The sequence below is a fragment of the Camellia sinensis genome, chromosome 4, assembly GCF_055761805.1.
Source record: "Camellia sinensis isolate YWXY chromosome 4, ASM5576180v1, whole genome shotgun sequence".
Lineage (NCBI taxonomy): Eukaryota > Viridiplantae > Streptophyta > Magnoliopsida > Ericales > Theaceae > Camellia > Camellia sinensis.
In genome coordinates this window covers 87,580,886-87,598,570 of record NC_138964.1, presented here as the reverse complement: position 1 = coordinate 87,598,570, position 17,685 = coordinate 87,580,886, and the positions used below count along the sequence as shown (strand labels likewise).

The window sequence follows — 17,685 nt, the reverse complement described above, 5'->3', positions numbered from 1 at the left end:
ATCCTTGTTAATGTCACCCATGAAACTTGAAAGACTTTGATTGATGAGGCTCGACAGACTTGTTAAATGAACTCGATTTATCCCACATTTGTCATAAGCTATGATTATGTATTGTTTTGTTAAAGATCTCGGATGTCATACATGCAAACCCTTTATTACTTGTACCATTCACTGAGTATCCAAGCTCACCCTCTCTATATATATATTTGTAGGTGATGAGCAGGAAGGCGGTGATGCTTAGGTGTGACTCGCAAGCTTGTTTTGGGTTTTTGTTATGTCTGCCTAACTTGTATTCATGTCGGCAGTCTTGAAAATTATGCTTCTCGACTTATAATGCTTATAATTTACACATGTCGGCTGGAGAAGCCTTTTGATCAGGATGTAAAAATGTATTTTTGTACTTCATTTCTATTTGTATTCAAGTTGTAAAGCTATGTAAAGATGTATACCATTCCGTTTGACTTATGCACTGCTCTTATGGACCACTTGTATTTTAGATTATTGCTTCCGCACTTGTGAGCCTTACATATTTATACTCTGATTGTGTGTGAATTTTGAAAGTTGGCCTTCGGTAATCTCGGATTACTGGCCATCACGGCACCAAACTGCTAGGGGCGGGTTGGGGTCGTGACAGATTGGTATCAGAGCACAAGTTTCTTATAGTATGTTATTCACACACTTTGAGTCCTAAAAAGCGTAGGACTTTCCGTAGGATTGATATTAGGATTGCATCATTATGCTTGCTACTTGACAATGTGTGCATCATTTCGGCGTGACTATTTGCTGTTGCATGCATATTGTTTGATCATCTTGTTTTAAAGTCACATTTTGCACACTCTTAGCATCATGAGAAGAGGTAGACCACCCGTTGGTCGAGATCATCCTGAGGACAGATTGGATAGATTGGAGAGATTGGTCGAAGGTTTGGTCCGTGAGTTAAGGCAACCTCGGCCACAGGACGCTAGTACTACTTCTACCCAGTCCGAGTAGACAAATGGCCGGCATGCAGTTCCACCTCCGCCTTCTCCAGTGCCGCAAGTGCCACCACAACAAGCTTTATATGGGGACGACACCATAGCCTTGATCAGAGAGTTTAAAAAGATGAAGCCGTCGAGGTTCTCTGGGGGTATTGAACTAATGAAGGCTGAAGCATAGGTCTTGGAAATGGAGTAGCTGTTCGAGATTTTTTCCAGCACCGACGCCCAGAAGGTGTCATTAGCAACATTCACCCTAGACGACGATGCACGAAGATGGTGGATGATGACCCGAGAAAGCAACCCAGGTCTGACTTGGGCCAGATTTTTGGAACTGTTCTACGACAAGCATTTTCCGCTTAGTGTCCGAGATTGCAAGACCACGGAATTTCAGACTCTGACACAGGGTAACAAGACAGTCGCAGAATACGACCGTGCTTTTACCGAGTTGGCGAGATATGCGCCTCACATGGTCGATGATGAATACAAAAAAGCTAGAAAGTTCGAAAGTGGATTGCGTGGACCAATTCAGGATCGAGTTAACATGCTCAATATGCCGACCTACGCCGGAGTGTTGGACAAGGCCATCCTGGCAGAGGCTAACTTGAACCGATATCAGAACTCAGGAGAAAATCAGAAGAAGAGGCAGAACTATGACAATCGCTGAGCTCCGTTTAACGCTAAGAAGAAAGCGAATGTGGGCAGCTCCAGCAACTCGAACCAATAAGGTAATACTAGGCCGACGTGTGCAAGCTGTGGGAAGCCGCATTCCGGAGTTTGTCGTTGGGCATCGGGAGCTTGTTTTGAATGTGGTGAAATGGGTCATCGCGTGAAAGACTACCCAAAGGCAAAGACTGATGATGGTAAGAAGAATGGGAATACCTCGGGCTATGCACAGAGGAATAACATCGGGAGGGCACAAACGAGACAGGGCAGAGTTTTTGCATTGGTGCCAGGAGACACTCAGAATGCTGAGACAGTAGTGTCAGGTATACTCCCAATTTGCTCTCAAGATGCATATATATTAATTGATTCGGGATCTACGCATTCATTTGTATCTGCTAAGTTTGCCGAGAAGTTAAATAGGGAACAAGAATCCCTTGACTATGTGTTATATGTGTCTACTCCATCTGGAAGAACTATGATTGTTGCATCCATTTTTAGGGCGTGTGTTGTTGCAATTGAGGGTGTAGAATTGTTGGTCGATTTAATGTCGTTAACCATGACTCACTTCGATGTCATATTGGGAATAGATTGGTTAACTGGATTCAAAGAGTGTCATATTGAAACCCCCAAACCAAGCCGAGGTTATTTTCCAAGGTAAAGGAGTAGTACCCCCACCTTACTTAATCTCATTCATGAAAGCCTATAAGTTGATCCAAAAAGGGTGTCAGGGTTATTTGTGCAGTATACTAAGTGATTCGAATGGGAGTGTTGAGTTAGCCAACATAGCAGTTGTCAAGGAATTCCCCGACGTCTTTCCAAATGACTTGCCTGGCTGTTTTGTCGATAGAGAAACAGAATTTACGGTTGATATTACGCCGGGAACCCAACCTATCTCCAAAACACCCTACAGAATGGCCCCAGCCGAACTTAAAGAACTGAAACTGCAATTACAAAAATTGTTGGGTAAGGGATTTATCAGACCGAGTACTTCACCATGAGGAGCACCCGTTCTGTTTGTTAAGAAAAAGGATGGCACACTTCGTCTTTGTATCGACTACCGAGAACTGAACAAGGTGACCATTAAGAACAAGTATCTGTTGCCGAGGATCGATGATTTGCTTGACCAACTACAAGGGGCACGAGTCTTTTCTAAGATTGACCTCAGGTCGGGCTACCACCAGCTGAAGGTTAAGGCCGAGGATGTCGAGAAGACTGCTTTCCGGACAAGGTATGGTCACTACGAATTTTTGGTAATGCCTTTCGGAGTGACCAATGCTCCTGCAGCATTCATGGATTTAATGAATAGGGTCTTCAAGCTGTACCTAGACGAGTTCGTGGTTGTTTTCATCGACGACATATTGATCTATTCCAAGAATGAAGTTAAGCATGAGAAGCACTTGGGGCTAGCCTTACAAGTCCTAAGAGACAAGAAATTATATGCCAAGCTTAGCAAGTGTGAATTTTGGCTCTCTAGTATCTCGTTCCTAGGGCATGTGATTAACGAAGAAGGTATTTCAATCGATCCAAGTAAGATTGAAGCCATTGTGAATTGGCCGACACCAAATAATGTATCCGAGGTTCGTAGTTTTCTGGGTTTGGCCGGCTATTACAGGAAATTTGTAAAGGATTTTTCAAGGATTGCAGTACCGCTGACACAACTAACTCAAAAAGGAGTGGCGTATGAATAGGGAGTCCGCTTTCCAAGAGTTAAAGACGAGGTTGGTTACAGTGCCGATACTTGCTTTACCATCAGACAAAGAAGAATTTTAGATTTATAGTGATGCTTCACATAAGGGATTGGGCTGTGTGTTAATGCAAAGAGGTAAGGTTATAACATACGCATCTCATCAGTTAAAACCCAATGAAAAGAATTATCCTACCCATGACTTGGAACTGGCAGCCGTGGTCTTTGCTTTACAGATATGGCACCATTACTTGTATGGAACTTCTTGTCAAGTTTTCACAGACCACAAAAGTCTAAAGTACTTGTTCACTCAAAAAGAATTGAATATGAGACAGAGAAGATGGCTTGAACTATTAAAGGACTACGACATGCAGATTCAGTACCATCCAGGTAAGGCAAACTTCGTAACCGACGCGTTGAGCAGGAACTTAGTTGGAAGTTTGGCGTGCCTGGCAATGATTTCAGTAGAGCCGACCATAATTGAGGAAGTGAAGACCAGACAGATGAAGGATAAGTTCCTCAATAAGGTAATTGATGAATTCGTCACCAAGCCAAGGCCAGGATACACCATTGAAAATCGAGTGCTTAAGTTTGAAGGGAGATTGTGCGTGGCCGACGTCCCAGAGTTGAAAAGGAAGATTTTGCGTGAAGCCCATAGCTCCAAATTTGCCATTCATCCGGGAAGCACCAAGATGTACCAAGATGTGAAACAGACTTTCTGGTGGTCAAATATGAAAAAAGAAATAGCCGAGTTTGTATCCCAATGTCTATGTTGTCAGCAAGTGAAAGCAGAACACCAGAGGCCAGCAGGACTTCTTCAACCCTTGTCAATCCCTGAATGGAAATGGGAACATATCTCCATGGATTTTGTGATTGGTTTGCCGAGGACGCAAAAAGGTATGAACTCAATTTGGGTTATAGTTGACAGATTTACTAAGTCAGCCCACTTTTTGCCTGTCAAGACTACATTCAATGCCGACCGACTTGTTGGACTGTATATGAATGAGATTGTGAAGCTTCATGGAGTGCTGATGTCCATAGTGTCAGACCGAAATTCGAAGTTTGTTTCTAGATTTTGGCAGAGTTTACAAAAGGCTTTGGGAACCGAGTTGAAGTTTAGCACAGCATTTCATCCCCAGACCGATGGACAAACAGAAAGAACGATCCAGACACTCGAAGATATGCTCAGACTATGTGTGCTAGATTTCAAGGAAAAATGGGAAGCACATCTACCGTTAGTAGAATTCGCTTATAACAACAGTTATCAAGCCAGCATTGGCATGGCACCGTACGAAGCTTTGTATGGAAGGAAGTGTAGGTCGCCGATATGTTGGACTGAAGTGGGAGATAAAGCCTTGATTGGTCCCAAACTCGTTCGAGTTACAACCGAGAAAATTAAGCTCATTCAACAAAGGATTAAAACCACAGAGCTGGCAGAAGAGTTATGCCGACCAGAGAATGAGGGAATTAGAATTTGAGACTGGGGATCATGTATTTTTGAAGATCTCGTCGAAGCCAGGGGTTTCAAGATTTGGGAAGAAGGGTAAATTAGCACCTCGATATATTGGCCCATTTGAAATTCTTGAGAAGGTTAACCCTGTTGCCTACAGGCTTGCCCTACCGCTAGAATTAAGCCAAGTTCACAACATGTTTCATGTTTCGATGTTGAGGAAATATATCCGAGATCCACTACATGTGATTGATTATTTTGAGATTGTGGTTAATGAAGATTTAGGCTACGAGGAAAAGCTGCTGAGAATTATTGACAGGCAAGAATGGCAGTTGAGAAACAAATCGATAACAATGGTAAAGATCGAATGGGAGGGGTATTATGGCAAAGAGGCTACTTGGGAAAAGGAAGAGGAAATAAAAACCTGTTATCCGGAGTTATTTGCAGAGCTAGATAACTCAAGTTTGGGGACCAAACTTCTCTAAGGAGGGTAGACTGTAGTGACCCTCATTTCTCACCTTAGCCTCGGGCATGAGCATTTGTATAATCTTGTTTTGCTAAGTTGCAGTAGTGAATTTTCTTGACTTGTCTTAACTAGAATGAGATTTTTATCTTGGTTTGTACTTATGTGAAATTTACTTGTTGAGTCTTGTTCTTTCTGGTGAGTCTAGCCGAGGTCACCTTAAAGCCAGAACTACCTTGAAACCACTTTGGTTGACCTCTACCTTCGTCCTGGCATATTGGCCAAGATGTCATTTTCTAGGCCGAGGTGTATCATCAAGGCCGAGAGGTGTACCATCTGGGTCGAGATGTTATCCTTGAACCCAAGTGATCTTGTTCCGGATTGGTGCGACCTAGACCGAGGTGTGGCACATCTAGGCCGAGGTGTGGCACAGCTAGGCCAAGTGTCATCCGTCCTAGCCGGGATCATTGATACCTCACCTATCGGAGCCGATGTTTTCACCCGATGTCAGTACCTTGTCAGAATGCCATGCCACTTTACTTGTTAAACACCCTTTCGCCATACTCTGTCTGGCCTGTCAGCTACCTTTTCGGCGAGAACCAACCAGCCGTTGCCACGTGTCCGAGCTGAGTGTTAAATCAGCCGGCAGTGAGTAGAACCTATCATTTTGTATCATATCTTTGCCTTGAGAGAGAGAAGCTCTAGAAGGAGTTTTAGAGTGAAGGAGTGGATCTTCGAGCTTGATTCTTAGAGATCTAACCGTTAGATTCGTGTATTAAGGTTAGATTCTTGACCTACTCTTGCAGTTCTTGTTAATCATCTAGCTGCATTGCATGATCGAACCTGTTTTGCAAGCCATGCATTGATTGAAAGTTTGGTTTTAGAAATAGAAAGTGGTGTTCATGTGTTCTTGAATAAAAGCCTTGTTTGATCCGAAAGTTTGCATTAAGATTGTAATAGCAAATTATGATCTTAGCATTCATCTTCCTCATGTTCATGTTCTTCATGTTCGTCATGTTCCTCAAGAGAGGGAAACCCAGATTTTCCCGACTTCATTTCCTTGAATATGGCCATCGAGGCAACACCTCAGTGAGGAGGTGTGGGACCTCGGCCTAGACCTGGTAGTCGCCCAACATGTTTTCCCGAGATGAGAAACAGTGCCTTGTTTTGACTTAGCTTGGTTTTGAAAGATGCCGAGAACGTTTGCATCCATGAAAAGCTTGTTTGAAAGTGCATTCAATAGACCTTGCCATGTGTTTGTAGGACTTGGACTCTCGCTTGACCCCGACGTTGAAGAACTAGGTGAGTGGTATTTTTAATAAAGTTATGCTATAAAGTTTTGATAAAGCTTGCCTTGTTTTGATAAAAGTATTTGTTAAGCATGAATGATATCTCTATTTTATGTACCAAGTTTAAACTCTGTTTTGGATGGCAATGTATCAAGTAAGCCTTGTTTTGTAGCACAATCTTGAAAGTTCGTACGTGCTAGGGGACTATAAGCATTTGTAGCACAATCTTGAAAGTCCGTACGTGCTAGGGGATTATAAGCATTTGTAGCACAATCTTGAAAGTCTGTACGTGCTAAGGGACTATAAGCATTTGTAGCACATTCTTGAAAGTTCGTACGTGCTAGGGGACTATAAGCATTTGTAGCACAATCTTGAAAGTCCGTACGTGCTAGGGGACTATAAGCACTTGTAGCACAATCTTGGAAGTCCGTACGTGCTAGGGGACTATAAGCGTTTGTACCACAATCCTTGTTAATGTCACCCATGAAACTTGAAAGACTTTGATTGATGAGGCTCGACAGACTTGTTAAATGAACTCGATTTATCCCACGTTTGTCATAAGCTATGATTATGTATTGTTTTGTTAAAGATCTCGGATGTCATACATGCAAACCCTTTATTACTTGTACCATTCACTGAGTATCCAAGCTCACTCTCTCTATATATATATATATGTAGGTGATGAGCAGGAAGGCGGTGACGCCTAGGTGTGACTCGCAAGCTTGTTTTGGGTTTTTGTTATGTCAGCCTAACTTGTATTCATGTCGGCAGTCTTGAAAATTATGCTTCTCGGCTTATAATGCTTATAATTTACACATGTCGGCTGGAGAAGCCTTTTGATTAGGATGTAAAAATGTATTTTTGTACTTCGTTTCTATTTGTATTTAAGTTGTAAAGCTATGTAAAGATGTATACCATTCCATTTGACTTATGCACTACTCTTATGGACCACTTGTATTTTAGATTATTGCTTCTGCACTTGTGAGCCCTACATATTTATACTCTGATTGTGTGTGAATTTTGAAAGTTGGCCTTCGGTAATCTCGGATTACTGGCCATCACCGCACCAAACTACTAGGGACGGGTTGGGGTCGTGACATATATTCATGTTTTTCTAAGTATTTTTAAGTGTTTGGACAAGCCATGCAAGCCTTTGAATCATGGACTCTTGTTTTGAAGCTCAAAATTTTGTTTAGAAAATCCAGAATTCGACCTCATCGCTCGAGTGATAAAGTTACTGCTCAAGCGCACTTTGTGATGATCCAGTAGTTTTCTAGAGTTTTGCAGACCGCTCGAGCGAACTCAGTTTTCATTACACTTGTCTCGAGCAGCCGTCGAGCCTTGATTTTGAGCATCCACTACTTTTTCAGACTAACCAGACCACTCAAGCGACCAAACGTGAGCTCGAGCGAACACTTTATTTTCAACAACTTTTAAAATACACTTTAATTTGCATATTTTCACTTCCACATTATTTTAGGCATTCTTAAGCATTGTTTAGGTTTCATTAAAGAAGGAATAAGTTAGAAACCCATTTAAGGAATTGAATTAAGATAGAATGATTGTTTGAATTTTGTGTTTCATGTGTACTGGTTATGTGTTTTGTGTAGGTTGGTCACCCGAAGCCTAACGTTTGTTCAAGCTCATTGGGAGTAATATTTTAATGAAAGATATATTCAAAATGTATTTGAATTGTTCAAAAATAATATTTTGGAATCTTATTTTATTTATCTATAAATGAATGTCCTTTTGAAAATGTATTCGTGACATCCTTTAGTGGGGCACTTGCTTGGGGGACGTAATACCATTGCCCATGGATCAATTGAAACACAGAGATATCTAATGTTAGACCCTAGTAGTCCACGCCTGGGGGATGTAATACCATTGCCTACAGATCAATTGAAACACAGAGATATCTGATGTTAGATCCTAGTAGTCCACATCGAATTACCCATCGTGATTCTACTGTTTGACCTATATGGTCCTATTAAATTGTCTTTAATGGTCCTATTGGCTTTGATAGATTGATATCTTGTTACTCTATTGGATGTGCCACATATAATGTTTTGAATGGATATTGTTAACACAAAGGATTGATATGATTAGATATATGAATTGTTTTTAGAAATTGAAAGATAGGTTTTATGACATGTTGGACTTTATTCATCAACCTTTTATATTGATGTTACTCATTGGATTTTAGCTCACCCCATTCTCTTACATATATGTAGGTGAGCATTTGGAGGATCAAATATAGAGTTGCTTTTGGAGTCCACCCTCTTTTGTGAAGTCAGCTGTGAAGTGCCTCTGTGATGGGGCATTTGCTTGATCTCAAGTGGAGTCAAGCTTTTAAGAAACCTTTTGTTCTTTTGTTAAGTTTTTTATTTTGTTATGTGATGAACGAGTTTGTATGTATGGCAATTAAAGTTTAAACTTTTTGTGTGTAATATAAGTTTGGGATGTAATGGTATATATATTGAAGTTTAACATCTAAGTACGGCTCAATGGACTTGTTTTATTTGATTCTTGCTTCTGCTAAGCCCCGTAATTTATTTGACGATTTGGTTTAGTCATTGAGGCCATAGGTAATCTATAATTACTGGCCGGTCATGGCCTAGACCTTTAGGGATTGGTTCGGGTTGTGACAGGTTGAAGCCTTTTGTTATTTTTGAGTTTGTTTAATCACTTGGACTTGTGAGCCATGTTCAAGTCTACATTTTTAATGTATACATTTTTAATCACTTGGCCTACTCTTCATGTATATATGCAAGTTTACATGTTCAAGTACGCAATATGTCATTTAACCATTTTTAATTCATTCTCTTGTATAATGAAGTGAACATAACTATTTATTTTCTATGAAACTTTAACTCACACAAACTCAAGTATTCAAAATATTCCATAAATCAATGAAGTCATCAAGACTCATTAATTAAAACTCAAGAATAACACGATTCCCAAATCTAGGTCCAAATCTGACTTTGCCGAGCTTTAAAACCACAAGTTGTGTACGAATATGTGGTGGCTTTCATAGTTCTTTAATCAAACCAAATTTATAGGGTAGTAGTCAAAAGACTATGGGTACCAACCCCACATGGGTTTTTACGAGCATATGCCCATGAATAAATTTATTATACTTATACTCTTAATGTATATATGGTATATATTCCTACATATATTAGGTATTGATTTCCTAAATATATTAGGTATTGCCATAATTAGGTCTTTTATAGGATACTCTTTCTCGTAGTTAGATTTCTAGTAGGATACTCTTTCTCAGCCTATATATACATGCCTTCTATTGTATATGACAATTTATTCAATACAATACATTTTTTTTTTCTCTCTCTCTACTATTCTAACAGTAGCCATTAATCAAAACCAGTCAACTAAGTGCAAAATCCCTAGAAACTCCCTCAGCCAAGATCAAAACACCATCAATACTTGAATCAGCCACAAGAATGAGATAACCATTAGAAAAGTTATCCATCTGGTGGAAATCTATAGATTGTAACCAGAGGGAAGCTTTTTCTCTCTAGATTTTAGAGAGAGAATCTCCCGACTTTCATCTCCTTTCTTTTTAACACATCTTGGCCTTTTTGTTTCATGGGATGAATGCCTTTACATTTGATGTCTTAGGTTAATGATCTGATTTCGGAGTGCCTTTCAGACTTATTGTTTTACCTTTGGAACCTTGAGAGTCGCCTTTTGTGTCAATGTTTGAGAAATTGAACTTGATTACCCTTCTTGACTATTAAATGAGATAGACTTTTTAAATTGGAAAATGCTATAGATCTTAAATGAATTATCAAATATTTACCAAACCTCTCACATGGGTGTAGGACCCACACATATGTGATTTGTGTAAATCTCACACCCATGTGAGAGGTTTGGTAGAATATTTGATAATTCATTTGGGATTCCTAGCATGACTCTTTTAAATTTTGAGCGCAAGGATCAAATCGGGAAGAGTGGGAATTCCCTACAGAAAATTTTGAAATAACAACCATTCCTGCACGTGCGGTAAAAGGGTCCACACGTGCGCAGTTTCACGTACAGTGGAGAGTGCTTGCACTTGCGGCCAAAGAGTGAACTTGGGAGTTTTGGATCTTCTCGGAACTGCATGTGCAACCTTCGGTCACCGCATGTGCAAAGAGAGTCGTCGTATGCTCAACCAAGGACCCTGTACATGATGCAACATGCATCCAACCTAAAATTTTGAGCCTCTTTTTATCAAATTTGATGTCTCTTCCTGTTTTCCCTCACAACTCTTTGATCTCTTCTCTCTCTTTTCTTCTTCTTTCTCTAGAACTACCACTAGAACTTTACATCTCTCTCAGTCTAAACAAATAAAGCAATATTTTGACCCTAGTTTTTTAGATTGAAGTGTCGAGCTTGTTGAGAGTTATGTTTTGACCACTAGAAAACCAAAGTGTCGAGCTTGCCGAGGGCTATGTTTTGATCGCTAGAAATCAATTTCCAGCAAATCTGAATTTGGGGTTTTTTGTTCTTGGTTCTCCTCTTCTCATCAAGAGGTAAGGTTTCTTTACTTCTTCTTAATGTAGTTTTTATACATGGATATGTGGTATTTTCATTGCATAAATTTTGGAGACTTGGTAGAGATTTTCAAAGCATGAATCAAAAGAGTTATGGTTTGTGTTGTGTATGGTATTTCTTGAGATTTTCTGTATCTAATTTATGTTTGGACGATTTTAGAGTTCATGGAAATCTTGAAATGGAAAAGTCCTAATTATTCAAAGAAAACCCTAATTTTCTTAACATTATGTGATTTAAAAAAAAAATTGAAATTTTAATCATTTTGGGATATTGGACTTTATTCATTTTTTTTTTTTTTTTATAAAATTTGAGGGATGATAAGTATAGGGAGTACATGTTTTGAACAATTGATGAGATTGGTAATGATTTGAGATATCTTCTATGTTATACATTTACCGAATTCATTAAGAATGATATAACATATTGCTTTTAGTTATGCTATGATATTGCCTAATTAGAATATTTGATAGAGATCGTTGTTATTGTTAATCGTGAAGAATTTCATTGTGGTGGAAAATATGTTAATTTAGGGTGATTTGAAAGCCCCATTAGTAATTGAATAATGGAATGAAGATTAATATGGTATTAGTGATGCTTAAATGATGAGGTTAGTGTTGATGTTGTTGACAGAAATGAGATTGAAAATTTGAGGGAGTGAAATGTATTATTTATAGATATTTGTTTTAGCAATCGGTGAAAAAATGCATTGCTTGTTTTAGAGTTGTAATGGAAATCATCTTACCAAAAAAATCTTAGATTATTATTATTATTATTATTATGATAAAATTTTATTTGATAACTAATTGATTCCATAAAAGGAACGGGGAGGGGGGGGGGAAGAATTTCAAAATAGTGGGACAGATAAAAATAATTACAAAAGTATGTGAGATACAAGTGATTTTGTATGAGGTGCAAGTGAAATGTTGTAGGAGTGCAAGACACTTGCACCGCTCCGTATTTGTGTAAATTTTTTTTTCTCCCACTAAAATATAATTCGCTCTTAAAAAAATAAGAAGCCCCATCATTAGAAACCAGACCTTGTTCTTTTTTTATTGTGTTTATGTTTTCAATGCTTAAACCAAATGAGAGACGAATGGTTAAATAGTTGCTTGATCATCTATATAAAAAGAGGATTTGTTTGACACTATTGAAAATGAAATTATCATCCAATAGTTCAAAAAATGACAACTCGTCAAACATGATTGCAAAAATTTATGCTTTTTTTTTTTTTTTGATTTGTTAAGACGATAATATTTTATTAAAAATGTATTTTACTTGAAGGTGGAGATGGAGAAATTCAAATGTTAATTAACTTAATTTTTTTTAAATAAAATTTATGTAGTTTAAATTCTTTGAGTGAACCCATCTATAAGACCGGTAATTATGTTAATTGACCGTGCGAACTTCATGTGACTCCATCAAGATCTTTCATGAGGTAGATTTTTTCCTCTGTCATGGCTTTGGTGAGTGACTATGAATGTCACAGTTGTGAGGTGCAAGATGCTTAATGGATTCCATGTTTTGTTCGTGGTTATCATAATTTTTATTTGTCTTGCTTGGTGGTTGCTCTAGCTTGTTTACTTCTGTTTTAGTAAGTGTACCTGTTAGGTACTTATGTGTTTTATATCATTTCATTTTACATACTTGTCTTTCCCAAGTTCTTATCTATTATCTTTTATGGTAGGGGTAACTTGGGGAAAAATCAAAGGATATATGGCAAATTTGGGTTATATATGTGGGGTTTTTTTTATTATCTTTGATAGTTTGTTTTTTGTGTTTTCTTTTCCCTTGTTTGGGGGGGGGGGGGGGGTGGCAATGTTAGATTTATTATATTACTTGGGGTATGTCCCTTCTAAATGTGTATATTCTTTACTTATAATTTATGACTCCATCCCATAAAACTAAAAAATAAAAAAATAAAAAAAACTTTATGTGTTATGTAATTTTGTCGATAATTAAGAAAATGGAAATGTTATGGTTTGTATTGAGATATGTGATGAAAATGCTATAAAGAGGTTCCAATGTCCTTCCAATTAGGAGCTGGTAATGTGAATTGTGCTTCGAATGATAGGTACCAATTTCCTTCCAACTATCGCATAGTAAAGTGGATTGTGCTTCAAATGAAAGGTTTCAAGTTCCTTATAGCTAGCACCTGGTAAAGCAAATTGCGCTTCTAATGATAGATCCCAAGTTCCCTTCACGTAGCTCCTAGTAAAGTGGTGGTATTTGGCTTGATGAAACCCGGTTTGTGTTTTGAGATGGTAATGCTTCGGTTGTGTAAATGTCTTGATGTGTTGTAATGGGTGCCCAATTGTTCCGCTATGCTTATGGCTAGAAAATGTGGGAATGTTTTCGAGAGTACTTTGAATCGGAAATAGTTATTGGGAGGTTACATGATGTCATAGGCCATTGGGAGTTGCTTGCAATTTATGTAATATCGTAGTTATCAATTTGTAGTATGGTTATTGGGTTGCTTTAGTTGATTTACTTTAGTGGAATTGAGAGTACTTGCCGAGATTTTTTTTCTTTTTTTTTTTAAATATCTGAAAATGACGAAATCTTTTAAGTCATTAATGATGAAATCGAAAGTTAAAGATTTTTTTTTTGCCTTTTGAAATGTTAAAGAATGATCTTGAGGAAAAGTACATTTATGTACATATATTTTGGATAATGAAAATGAGTACGTCATTTATTTGAGTAGTATACAGAGTATTGATGATTGTATATATGTATAGGCTATATTAATTAGAATTATTAGGATCTCTACTAGACTATATGTTCATCCCACATTGTTGGATATTTTTTAGGTGCAGGCACGAAAGATTTCTTTGGATTAGAGAAGTTTTTCTTGTTTTATAGCCACGAGGGCTTTTATGTATAAGCGGAATGTCATTGTATTATATTAAAGGTCAATCACTTTTATTTATGTAATTGAAAGCCTAAGAGCATTTCCATCAAATGTAATTTTTTATTGCATCGCATGTATGTATAGACAAGCGGGAACTTTTATGGTTTGATGGAGTTAATGATTGTAGCTTTTTTTTTTTTGGGTAATTTAATGATTGTAACTTCCACATGTTTCTTTATGAAAATAATTAATAATAACGGATATGATAATGTGAATTGGATAATAAAACTTGGGGTGTTAAATTGCATTTTATAAGGGTTAATCTCTTTGTAATTGATGTAAGCTTGAGGACATTTTCTTTATTATTGGATGCTTTATTTTGTATAACATGTTGCATATTCCCTCCACCTAGAGTTGAATATAGGGTGCATGTTATGAACCAACTGCATATACTGGATGACATTCACTCACACACATATATATATGCGGGAGGGACTTTTGAGTATATTAATTATTACTCTTTATTAATTGTCTGAGTTTACTTTATTGGTTTTGGGTCTTGGGAATCTGGGGCATGACAAACTGATATAAAATATCTTCTAGAGAGATAAATAAGAAAATCTCATAAAGAGGGTCTCGAGATTTTTTTTTAAAAAATAAATAAATAAAGAAATAGGGCTAAAGTGTAACAATAGAAGAATGATGGAGACATATAATTTAAAGTCCACAATTCACCGGATGAAGAAGTTGGCACATAACCTTTCATGTTATCGTAGGTAAAATTTGGAGATTTTTTTTTATAGGTCTCAATCCTTTTTCTTTGATAATTTATTTATTAAATTAGTAAATAGAATATTTTTATAAAAGAATTTAATGATTTCGAACTTTTCGTAAGGTCACGTATGCCACTTTTATTCTTCAAATTTTATACTTAATAGTAGTTCGAATTCCAATTGTGATATTTATCATGATGTGATTAATGTGCCACAGGCACATTCGTACATATTTCTTATGATTATTTTTGGACCATATATCTGCTTATGGTTATTTTCTATTTTAATGACTAACGTATGCTATGTATGTTATCTAAATGTACGTAACAGTAGTATTTTATATTGTCGATTGTATTGTTATTTTTATTATTCATTTTGGATAAAAAAAAAGAAGTGTGGCATCTCCGTGCGTGCATTTTATTTTATTTTATTTTTTTAAAAAAGTTATTACATATGATGTATTCGGCTTTTGGGGTTGTAATTTTGAATGTATTATTTTTCAAAACTTTGTGAAAGGATGTGCATGACAAATACGAGGACATACACAAAATTCTAACCTTGAGGGAACGTATGTGTCACTAAAAACTTATAATGAATGTGTGAGATGCAATTTTAATTTCTATTCAACACAAAAATACCGAAAATGTCACAAAACTATATCATTAGAGTTTTTATCCAACGCTTATAGTTAAAAAAATAAAATATAAAAAAGAAAAGAAAATATAATCAAAGTACAATATGACATATGACCAAATAACTTGCTAGAAGATCGTCGTACAACATGTTTTCACCAACAGTTGAAATAACTTAGATATTATTGACAACAAATTCGTGATGTTTAAGGACATTAATATCATAGTTTTGCAATTAAAATTTGAAATACAACTTTCTTGCTTTGTGAAGTCATTAGGGTAAAACTTAGGAAAAATTAGCATTCAGTGTACATCTACAAAAATACTCACAGATTCATTGAAAAATCATGACTTTAATTATAAATATTAATAATTTTTACTACTAATCTATAATTAATTTTTTAGAAATACACTATTGTGTAATTTTCCCTAAAATTTATTTGCAAGCCTGTAAATATTTTCAATTTTGAAAGACCGATAACCATCCCTATGATATGAAGGTGACCTAAAAACAAGTAACTCAATCGCAGCTTTCTTAAATTGATTGTTCGATTCTTGCAAATATATTTTATTTTGTAAGGACTGACGAAAAATTGAAAAAAAAAAAATTGAAACAATAAAAAAAACAAGAGAAGAAGAAGAATCAGAACAAGGAAACAGAAGATTGAAACTTGGAAATGGAGATTGGGTTAAAGATCAAAGTTGTCACAAGTTGCTTTCCCAATCTTTTCCCCCCAATGTTTGTCCTAAGTTAATTTTCTCATGGGTAACCATGGGGTTTGGGCTACAACTATGACAAAAATGGATAAAAAAATGTGCGAAAGCCACTTTACTAGTAGAGGCGGAACGGGTAGCGGAGTAAAAACATTTCTTTCCTCTCCTACAAGATCAAGGGGTTTCAAAAAGCTTTGTAGCTATGCTGCTTATACGAAAAGGTTCTCTTTGTCTCTAGCCTTTAATATGATCTTTCAATGACTAAGTAGAGGCATAACAGTAGTCTTATTTTTTTTATTTTTTATTTTTCTGCAGAAGAGAGTGGAGGTTCAATGAAATGTTGGCGACATACTTATAATGAGTCACTTATTTATTTAAGAATATTATGTTCATTGTTTTTTTTTTTTTTTTTAAAACATGAAAAGGTTGAAGTGTCTAAACCAAATGTTACCAGAAAAGTAAAAGGTGCAATAATCTTAATTTTTCATATAAAAAAGGAACCTCTAATACTGTGTTTGGTTGGGGGATTTGAGGAGGGATTTGGAAAGGAAAAGGGAAAAGGAGTGTGAAATTAGGTGAAATGTAGGTATTTTTTATTTACATTTTACCTAACTTTTCCCTTTCCCTTTCTAAATCCCTCCTCAAATCCTGCAACCAAACACAGCGTTAAGGGCAAGTATTCTCAAAAAATATTAGATGGGCAAACTTATATAATTTTTTAAAAAATAATAATTCTGAACTAATACTATTACAAATTTGTTGTGTCCGTGCGTGTGTGCGTGTGGGTGAGAGAGAGAGAGAGAGAATGTTACATGATAATTTGTGCACGACATGGATGAGTATTACAGTTCGGCCTCTGGAGAGAAGGTTTTCAATGGCCCATTTCAAAGCGTGTTGGCTTCCTTTGTCCTTGTCTATAGCAACGGCAACCAACCCATTTCCTCCTGGCTTCCTTTCTGTAGTGCTTGCCTTTGGAAGCCACATCTCTCTCTCTCTCTCTAACTAATCAACAGACTTTTCTCTTTATAAAATTTGAAGATCAAATTAATTAAAAAAAAAAAGAAAAAAAGAAGAAACCCTAATGAAAATCAAACTATAAATCTATTCCAAGGTGGTCTAGAACTCCAAAAATAAATAACTAAATCAAAAAAGAAAAAAAAGTGAACTTTTTTTTGTTTTCTTTTTATTTAAAGGTGAAAATGCTAGAGATGCTCTAAACCTCTGCCTCTGTTGCGGTCAATTCTTCTTCTTCTTCTCTTTCTTTCCGTATATAGAGAAAGAACAAAACTCGTGCCATTGCAATAACTCTCTCCTCCCTCCACGTGTATATAAAATGAAATATATATGTACATAAAACATCCGCTACCACGGGCCACACCTTCATGGTCGTTTCTGTTGGAACTTTGGTGTTTGTTCTATTCTTGGGTTCAAATAGAGGTTCATATCACAGCAAACAATTTGTGGAGGATATGTTATACCAACAATGCTAGGTATCATGAAAATTTTTTCATGAAAATAATCATAAAAGCTTTAGGACCCTTGGATTATACTTAGAATAAAGCACCACACACTAACTAAGGTAATCCAAGGATCATAACTCTTTCATGATCATTTTTATAAAAAAAATTTCATGTT

The 17,685-nt window shown here is 36.6% G+C and overlaps 1 protein-coding gene across 1 annotated transcript in view; it reads right to left on the bottom strand.

The window, feature by feature from the left end:
- The window catches only part of LOC114303428 (U-box domain-containing protein 35), a 34,462-nt gene extending 17,428 nt beyond the window's left edge, over window positions 1–17,034 (bottom strand). Inside the window, exon 1 of the mRNA XM_082923417.1 lies at window positions 16,863–17,034. Coding sequence (XP_082779543.1) covers window positions 16,863–17,034 — 172 coding nt within the window. The remainder of the gene's footprint in view (window positions 1–16,862) is intronic.
- Between the last annotated feature and the right edge of the window lie 651 nt (window positions 17,035–17,685).